The sequence below is a fragment of the Arachis duranensis genome, chromosome 9 (genome assembly GCF_000817695.3).
Source record: "Arachis duranensis cultivar V14167 chromosome 9, aradu.V14167.gnm2.J7QH, whole genome shotgun sequence".
NCBI lineage: Eukaryota > Viridiplantae > Streptophyta > Magnoliopsida > Fabales > Fabaceae > Arachis > Arachis duranensis.
Genome location: NC_029780.3, coordinates 90472011 through 90481340, shown reverse-complemented (window position 1 = coordinate 90481340; position 9330 = coordinate 90472011). Strand labels below are relative to the sequence as shown.

The following is a 9330-nucleotide window of genomic DNA, read 5'->3' as shown; positions in this document are numbered from 1 at the left end:
CCATTCCGTGAGATCAGAGTCTTCGTGGTATAGGCTAGAACTGATGGCGGCATTCAAGAGAATCCGGAAGGTCTAACCTTGTCTGTGGTATTCTGAGTAGGATTCAATGATTGAATGACTGTGACGTGCTTCAAACTCCTAGCAGGCGGGACGTTAGTGACAGACGCAAAAGAATCGATGGATTCTATTCCGGCCTGACCGAGAACCGACAGCTGATTACCCCATGCTGTGATAGAGCATAGGCAAACGTTTTCACTGAGAGGATGGGAGGTAGCCATTGACAACGGTGAAACCCTACATGAGCTTGCCATGGAAAGGAATAAGAAGGATTGGATGAAGACAGTAGGAAAGCAGAGAGACAGAAGGGAAGGCATCTTCATACGCTTATCTGAAGTTCCTACCAATGAATTACATAAGTATCTCTATCTTTATCTTTATGTTTATTTTCGTTCATCACTATATCCATTTGAGTTTGCCTGACTAAGATTTACAAGATGACCATAGCTTGCTTCATACTAACAATCTCCGTGGGATCGACCCTTACTCGCGTAAGGTTTATTACTTGGACGACCCAGTGCACTTGCTGGTTAGTTGTGCGAAGTTGTGTAATGCCTGGTATTGAACACCAAGTCTTTGGGGTTCATGACCGGGGATTATGAGAGTTGTGAAAAGTATTGTTCACAATTTTGCGCACCAGTCACTAACGCTCCAATTGCCTTAAGTCCCTACGTTAGAACCCACGTTAACTAAGTTAACGTGGCTCTTAACGTAGTAATGAAGCCATCTCCCAACGTTAGTGACAAAAGTGAGTGTCACTAACGTTGGTTTTTTGAATTCAACTCCACGTTAACAATCTTAACGTGAGAGTTAACGTAGGCAATGCTAATGATCCAAAGTTAGCGGCAAAAGTGAGTGTCACTAACGTTGGTGTTGTTGATCCTCTTCCACGTTAGAGTTCACGTTAACTTAGTTAATGTGACTCTTAATGTGGGGCATTGCCTAGTTTTCCAATGTTAGTGGTGTTCACTTTTACCACTAACGTTGAGGAGAAACGTTATTGGAGTTCATGTTTCTTGTTAACGTGGAGTCCTCTTTTTCTTCTATGTTAAGTACCACGTTAACTTAGTTAACGTGGCTCTTAACGTAAGCTATGAATGGCTTCGCAGGAGTTATTGGTGATCACTTTTCTCATTAACGTTGCAAGCTCTTTGCCATCCCACGTTAGTAGTCACGTTAAATAAGTTAACATGAATGCTAACGTGGTTCGTCCATTCTTCATTTATCCTGAAATCAAGCAATTAAAGTGCATCAAAGCTCTAGCTAAAGTCATGAGATTATGCATCATCAAATTCTCATGCAATTCTGGCAAAAATCTCATGAAATCATGCAAAATTCACAATAGTTGCTTAAATGAAGGTGTAAGTGTATTTTCACCCAAAACTTGCCTTATTCACTAGGAAAATGCATGAAACTACCCTAAAAAAGTAAAGAAAAGGTCAGTGAAACTGGCCCAGATGCCCTGGCATCACATATTATTTCTGGTTTCACGATGTGATTGAGTCTTGAAGGTTGCTTGACTTACATATTCCTGGTGATATCGCTCTTTGGATGTGACTCGGCCTTCGAGGTTTGGGACTATGAGGCAAAGGTTTTGGATTATCTAGATTACCTTTTCTCCTAGACCATTGGGTGCTCGACTTTCATTGCACTAATGAGCGTCCTCCCCCTATTGCCGAACAGGGGTTGGCTGGCAGTGCACGACGTTAGTTATCCTCCCGTGGGTGGGGGGAACGCTATCCCGAAGTTCGAGTGTTGGGCTTCGTGGGTTTGTGTTGTGGTGGTGGCTAGAGGATTGCTCCTCGAGGTTCTCCGTCATGCCGCCACGACCTGGCAGTCCCGACAAACAGCACCAATACTAGAAGTCTCTGGTACAAGTAGTGAGATGGATCGAGGACTTGCGAGTCGAAAAGTTGTCGGATCATTTGATTGGAATGGTGGGGTGGTACCTGCAAAGATACTCCGACGCTCAAATCAGAATGGGTCTGAGAGGTATAAGGTGTGTAGAATGAGTAACGTATATGAAAGGCATCTGGCTCCCCTTTATATAGTTGATGGTCATTATCTTATCTTATCTTATTTAGAAGATAAGGGAGGAATTTGAATTCGAATATTTGGGTTTAGGATAATGGAAGTTACTGGTCCGTTTTCAGCTGTGAGAATGGCCCAACCTGAAATTGCCAAATTTAGTGACTGTTGCGAAGAAGAGTCTAACACTACTAGAAAACTAGTTATTACAGACAGATATTTCCGACGGATTTCATCCCACGAAAATACAGATATAATTTCAAAAAATTTTTTTGTCGGAAAACAAAAAAATGAATTAGCATAAATTACAGACGGAAAAGAGAATCCGTCGATAATTCTGTCAAAAAAATTAAATTTTTTTCGTAGAAAATAATTACAGACAAAAAATCTATCTATAATTAAAGAGACAAAAATGCTACATTTTATTAAATTATTGTAGACGAAAAATCCGTCTGTAATTTAAAATTTTCGGTCGAAAATATTGAGTTAAATCCAACTCTCCCTCTATCCTCTCGAGCTCCACACTCCAAAGGAGAACTTCACAATCATCTTCCTCTCCATTCACACTCCAAACCTTTCTCCTCAGTGTCTTCATCCACCGCATTTTTCCATCATCAACGCCTTTGGGACTTCTATCACTCTCGTCGTCGTCAATCATCGCTATTCCCGTGCTGTCCCTTCTCTTCCCCTCTTTTAGGAGGACAAACACTAATCCTCCTTCAGCGACTTTTTCTTCCCTTCAAATCTAACACCGATGGTGAGTTTTTGAATTTTTTACTATATTTTCTTCTAGTTTTTGATACAATGAAATTTCATTATTACAATGTATTTTTCTACTGTATTTTCTTTTTCTCTAGGTTTTACAAGAATGGCGTTGTCAGTATGGGCCACAACAATGCTTAGTTTATATACAAAGGTTCAAGTAAATATTCTAAGAAGGCATCTATATATTGATATTGCACGAAGATTTGAAAGCTCTAGCACAACGGTGAGAACAACTTTTTTCCCATCATTTTTTCTTTTTTAGAGTTTATTTGTTTATGACCCTTATTATGTTGAGTATAATTGGGATGCTTTGGATATATAAGGAGTTTAAAGGAAACCAGATATCACTCTTTATAGGTCCTCTCTGAATGGAGTGCAGGTGACAGCACAAAATCTTGAGAAAAGTGGAATATTTGTGACCAATAGAGAGCGAATATGTCATATAAAGGTTATAGTCTATAGTTGAGGCTTTAGATTTTCCTTGCATTTTGGTTGGATTCACAGATGCTGTGAAACAATTATCTACTGTTATTTGTTGGTTGTCATTTTGGTGCTATGGATTTTCTATTTTATCTTGAGATTATGTTTAGGTGATGAACTTAATTCCAGGGAGAGGTGAGGAAGTATTTAAAAAATTGGAATAGTTTTTCTAGTTAAAATTTAAGTGTTTGCTACTCTTTTGATTGAATCAGTGCACAGGTCAATTCAACTAATTGACTTATTGTTCTTTCTTGCTAATCTTTCTTGCAGTTATGTTAGAGCTTATCCAACTTCATATTGCTATTTTAATAATTTCTTTAAGTATAGTTACTATTAACAACATTAGTTTGTGTCTAACCCTTCTTTTTCCTTTCATTCTTTCGAATCTTGTTATTGACAGCCTTCAGAACTGTAAGGATACACTTGCAATGTGCCATGTACGTTTTCTTCCATTATTGAAATTTGCCCCTTCTGCTACCTTATCTTTCTTGTGCACACGTTATTGTCTAAATATTTATTATTCTGTATTTTTACTATTTTATTTATCTACTATCTGTCATCATGTTAAAAGTGGACTTTAGTTACATTTCATGTAATTTAAGAGATGAATTCATGATTGGTTATCAATGACAAGGCTTCATTTATAACTATTGACTTGATCAGTGAATTTTCCAGAATGAACTTGAGGCTGCTAAATCAGAGATTCAAAGTTGGCATTCTTCAATTCAAAATGAACCTTGTGTACCTACTGGTGCCACTCCTGGTTAGTTTATTCCTTGTCTTTGGCATGTTAATTGTGATATACATATGCATTTTAATTGTTCAAGTTTTAGTTCTTTGTACACAATTGCTTTATTTTTTTGTTATAAATTTATTCGTGAACTATTAGTTAACCTTTGTTCTTTCCAGAGCCCAAAATGTTGCGTGATTATCTTCAGGCCCTGAAATCCTCAGAAGAGTCTTTAAGAGAGCAGGTTTAGAATATAATCTGCCCTTTTTTTCTGTTGATGTAGTTCACTATCCATTGATTAATTATCAATTATCATTGACCATTGACATATATCTATTGTTATCAGCTTGAAAAGGCAAAGAAAAAGGAAGCTGCGTTCATTGTAACATTTGCAAAATGAGAACAAGAGATAGCAGAGTTGAAGGTATCATGCTCAAAATAAGATTTTTTCTATAGCATGGCTGTATATGTGCAATTACATTTCTTTCTGACATCAACTTTGACCACCTGAGTAAAATTTATTTCCACCCTTTTAAGAATACTAACAAATTTACCCACTCTTCAATGCTAGTCAAGTTGTATTTCGTTAGCTATTTACAAATGTTAAATATGAAAGTAGTTTGAAAGAGTGGCATTTTACAAAATATAGGGATGTGAATTGTCAAATTACCTAATTTCAGAGAAGTTAGTGTATTCTTTTAGATATTGTGGCTAGTATATTTTAACCACAAGGTAGGATGGTATAATTTATCCTTAACACAGTGGACTTTCCGATTGAAACTTTTCATTTTAATTTCTTCATTAATTAAGTACTAGATAGAGTACACCCAATAAATTATCTTTAGTTTGGGGTTTTCATTTAGTAGTTTATAAGAAAGTGCCATTTACTTGATTAATAGTTGTTATTGATATGAAGATGAAACTATCACGATGCCCTGTGAATCGTATAATCTTACAACACCTTGTGATCAAGCTCAAAAAAGCCAGATATGCTTTTTATTCTATTATTATTTATTTATTCCTCTTATTGTTATCATGATCAAATTAACTATTTTATTGCTGTTTATAAACTCAGTCTGCTGTGCGGGATCTAAAAGCACAACTCAAGCCACCTTCAATGCAGGTATGATTATAACATGGATGTTAAGTGTGACACTCTAGATATACACTTTTTCCTGTGCAAACAAGCAGTGTTGCTCCTTAAAAAAACTGGAATACAAACTAAACCTGTGCAAGCTTGTCCTTTGTGCCTTGATATCTTGTGAATATAATTTTCAGGCAAGAAGGTTGTTACTAGATCCAGCTATTCATGAAGAGTTCACGCGTTTAAAGGTTTGTTACTTTTAATTAGATATTGACTACTGTATAATGAAGTTTGGCTATATGCAGCTCGATGCTGACTTGTATTGAATTAACTTTGGTCTATCTTTTACTTTGTTGGAGACTTGCACATGGAGGTGGTCAAAATGTATGTCACACCATGTGTTGCACCAAGAGGATTTAGTGTAAAAAAACATCTTATCTCCATGATTAACAGTGTTAATAGTTAGCAGAAATTGCGTCCCCTTTTCACTAGAGAACTTATTAAGAGACTTTTGAAAAATTGAGATGGAAGAATATAGACAGGTGTTGTATTTTAGGTATGTGAATAATTCTTTTGTGGAGGATGGATTTAAAGTATAAAAATAAGATTTTAAGGTGGCATATTAGAATAGGCAAGAGTCTTCTAATATTTTTTAGTGTATTCATAGTCGTCACATGTCCTCAATTCCAATTATATGTATATCTTCTTGTAATAATGTCAATTAGTGGTTACATATATTTTTTTTTTTTTACCTAACATGTTCTCAACTGTTCTCATCTGATGATAGAATTTAGTAGAGGAAAAGGAGAAAAAAGTGAAGGAGTTGCAAGATAACATAAATGCAGTAAGCTTTACTACTCAAAGCAAGATGGGGAAGATGCTCATGGCTAAATGTAGAACTCTGCAGGAAGAAAATGAGGAGGTTGGGAATCATGCTTCTGAGGGAAAGGTGCTGCTCTCACACCGCTTTATGCATATTGTTGTCACCATTTTCTCTCCATAGATGTACTGTGTTAGCACTAGAACTAATGTTACACTTGCATGTATTCACATAAATATAAAACTTGGTAAACGGTATTCTTTGTTTTGATGAATTGATGGTCATGTTATCATCTTTTCCCCTTCTGTTTTCTTCTTGTGCAGATTCATGAATTAGCCATGAAAGTTGCATTGCAGAAGTCCCAGAATGCACAAATCAGAAGCCAGTTTGAAGGTTTGTTGAATGATATTCCATTTCATTATATTTTGGCTTTTGGATCCTTTGACTCATGTATTAGCTTTTCTAGGTACATTGGTAATCTTAGTTTCCTTCTTAACATATTGAGATATGGAATCAACAATGATATGTGTGTTGGCAGAATTAATCATATAAAATATATTATCTATGCTAAAAATATGTTGCGGATGGAAGATGCTGCCTTACGTTCCTCTTGTCTAAAAAGATGGATCTTCTGAGAGAAAAATATTGATGTATTCGATTACTTATATATATAATCTCACACTGGAAATTAACGTAGCGTTAATCCTTCACACTGACTACAGGGTTGCAGAAACATATGCAAGGACTGACAAATGACGTGGAAAGATCCAATCAAACGGTTAACTTCTCCCTTCCTCCTTTTTTATTATTTTTTAAGGATTGCTATGCATGCCTAGTTATAAAATGCTTCATGCTTCATCTTATTTGTCAAAATTGGTGAAAACTATTGTTCATGAGGGACTTGGATGTTCTGATTTTTGTTTTGAACATGATGGTGTATTCATGTTATGTCGAGAGATAGACACAAGTTTCTTCCATGGTTGATTGTTTTAAATTAATAGTTCCAGGATATTTTAGGCGGAGACTAAGTGGATTTGTTTTGCTCAGGTTGTAATATTGCAGGAAAAATTACAAGATAAGGATCAGGAGATTCAAAAACTGAAACAAAAGCTCCAACAAAAGAACTTGATGATGGAAGATGGAAGATCGGATGCAGCAGAAAATTTTATTGAGTGTGATAAGCCGGAAGTACCTAAGGAAGCTGCCAACTAGTATATCTGACGCCAATTTTGCAGCAAACGTTCATTTTTTTTTTCCGATATTTAGTTTTGCCGATGATTGTAAATTTTATATAAAACATTATAACATTTTTCTTTAATTATTACTCTTTTTGCGATTACAACTGTTACTAATTACACGGGAGGGTGCGCAGATCTAACTTAAAAAAAAAAAAAATGTTCCCACAATAATTAGCTATTGCGGTATTGCTGCCTGTAAATAGCCTCTATACTCACTCTATAGAATGATAAGTAGAACAATAGTGCATTGGCAAGTGAGCAATATCTTTATCAGTTTCGACGAGGCCATTCCAAGCCTGCACTTCCAATGTTTCCAACAGGCCCTTGGTCGAAATGCCAAGCCCTTCTCCCTTCATTATTGTTAGATGTAAGCATATAACGTTACTTCAGTTAATATAAAAGATAAATCTCAAATCCTAAATTTAAAGAGATTATATGATAAGTTTATTCTTGCAATCACAAAACTGACTTTTTTTAATTTAAGCATGAAATAATGTTGCGCATGTTAGGTGAATCGTGAATGGCTTAATCCAAAACAAATAAATGCCGTCTAGTGGTATTGAACTATTGATGTATAAGCTTTGCGACATTGGTAGTTTCAAATCGCAGAACAAAACAATTATGAAAGAAATAGAAATTCTCGAATGTTTCAGTAAGTTAAAAACATTCGTAGACAGTAAGAACATACCTCCTTCCAACCCATGTTTTTGAGTAGTTTTCTAGCATAACTTCCAGATCCAAATGACATCTCCAAGGCCTCTGATGCAGCTTCTTGTGTACAGCTAGCACCGGGTGCCGATGTGTATCAATATAACTGCCCTCGGAATTCTTCTGTCCATAGCCCACACCAAAACCGCCATGCAAGTTTCTTCTTTCAGCAGCCCTCTCTGTATTTACATCTCATTTGCTGCCATAGTTTTTATAGATAGACATTAATACCCTTAACCATCCATCACACAAGAACTAATTGTTAGATTTCAAAATCAGACTACAAACCTCGGATGCAGGGGCAGAATTTGGCAACATAGACGAATCCTTCTCTATGAGAATTTCACGTGAAGCCAAAGCAATTCCTTCCGCAGACTTTGAAGGACGGCAGATCTTTCTCTAAGATGATAATTTAGGAAAATCCCAATCTTCTGTTGGATTAGTAGAGTCATAAGTTGATAGAGAAGCCACATATCTGGCACTAGGATTTCGCAATCTGTACATTTGTCCTGTTAAAAGAACAAGCAGCCATATTCAGTTATAACAATTACTTCTGGCACTATCATTTTACTGAAATTACTCCATTTAAAGTGAAATTTATATGTCAAGTCCAAATGAAATATATGATAACATTACATCTCGTGTATTTTCATAATAGTTCATGTCTCCATGATATGCAGAAAGCTAAGTAATAACAAATAAAAGTGAAAAACGCAAACCTGTTTTGACTCGTACGAGATGTGATAGGGGCAGATCGAAATTTTCCTCCCCCAGAAGGGATAGATGGATGCCTCTTTGCAGAATGATTTACAATTCTTCCAACCAACCTAGCCGCTGTGTCTTTTCCATCCTTTTTGGATCCTTTAACCATTTCCCAATCCCACATGTCCAAAACTGGAAACTCCGAAACCAGATCTGTTTCTGATTCAATGACTTGACCATATTGAGCTCGCCAATTCTCTTCGTCTGATAGGATACCTACAACAGCATTCAGTATTAGGCATATGAACAAAAAGAGGCAAGTAATTCCAAGTTCCAACCATGTGATAAAAATTCAACTGCGAATTCATGCAGAGAATGAAAAACACTTGATAGAACACTCAAAGCAAACTAGATTTGCTGAAAACAAAACAAGGAAACAAGCTAATGTTAGGCTATTTGATTTTTCACGGAAATAAGCAATTGATAGTTACTGACTTACAGTATACTTAGTGCACAACATAATGATCTTTCTACAAATTACTTCTAGGGGTAAAGAGAATAGATGAAATATCAAACCTAGTAAATTGCTATATCATAAAATATGATATATGTTGTTGAACTCTGTCAATCTAATATTAAGCTTACAAGCACACATCTGTAACATACCTTCATCTGTGGTACTTGCATCAGCTGTGCCATTTAACTGATTTAAGTCCTC

At 36.0% G+C, this 9330-nt stretch overlaps 1 protein-coding gene and 1 pseudogene across 1 annotated transcript; one reads left to right on the top strand and one right to left on the bottom strand.

The window, feature by feature from the left end:
* The first annotated feature begins 4230 nt into the window (after window positions 1–4230).
* On the top strand, window positions 4231–7288 carry LOC107466161 (FKBP12-interacting protein of 37 kDa). Its single transcript, XM_021130533.2, has 8 exons — window positions 4231–4304; window positions 4407–4484; window positions 5136–5183; window positions 5339–5392; window positions 5932–6093; window positions 6288–6357; window positions 6687–6742; window positions 7012–7288. The coding sequence occupies exons 3-8, from the start codon at window positions 5178–5180 to the stop codon at window positions 7174–7176; spliced, it is 513 nt and encodes a 170-aa protein (XP_020986192.1). The 5' UTR covers window positions 4231–4304; window positions 4407–4484; window positions 5136–5177; the 3' UTR covers window positions 7177–7288.
* Window positions 7289–7330: 42 nt separating this feature from the next.
* On the bottom strand, window positions 7331–8958 carry LOC107466160 (uncharacterized; annotated as a pseudogene).
* Window positions 8959–9330: the final 372 nt, after the last annotated feature.

Coding starts and splice junctions, on each gene's coding strand:
- LOC107466161 (XM_021130533.2), top strand. Junction 6,094..6,287: donor ATCATGCTTCTGAGGGAAAG/GTGCTGCTCTCA, acceptor CTTCTTGTGCAG/ATTCATGAATTAGCCATGAA. Junction 6,743..7,011: donor TGGAAAGATCCAATCAAACG/GTTAACTTCTCC, acceptor TGTTTTGCTCAG/GTTGTAATATTGCAGGAAAA.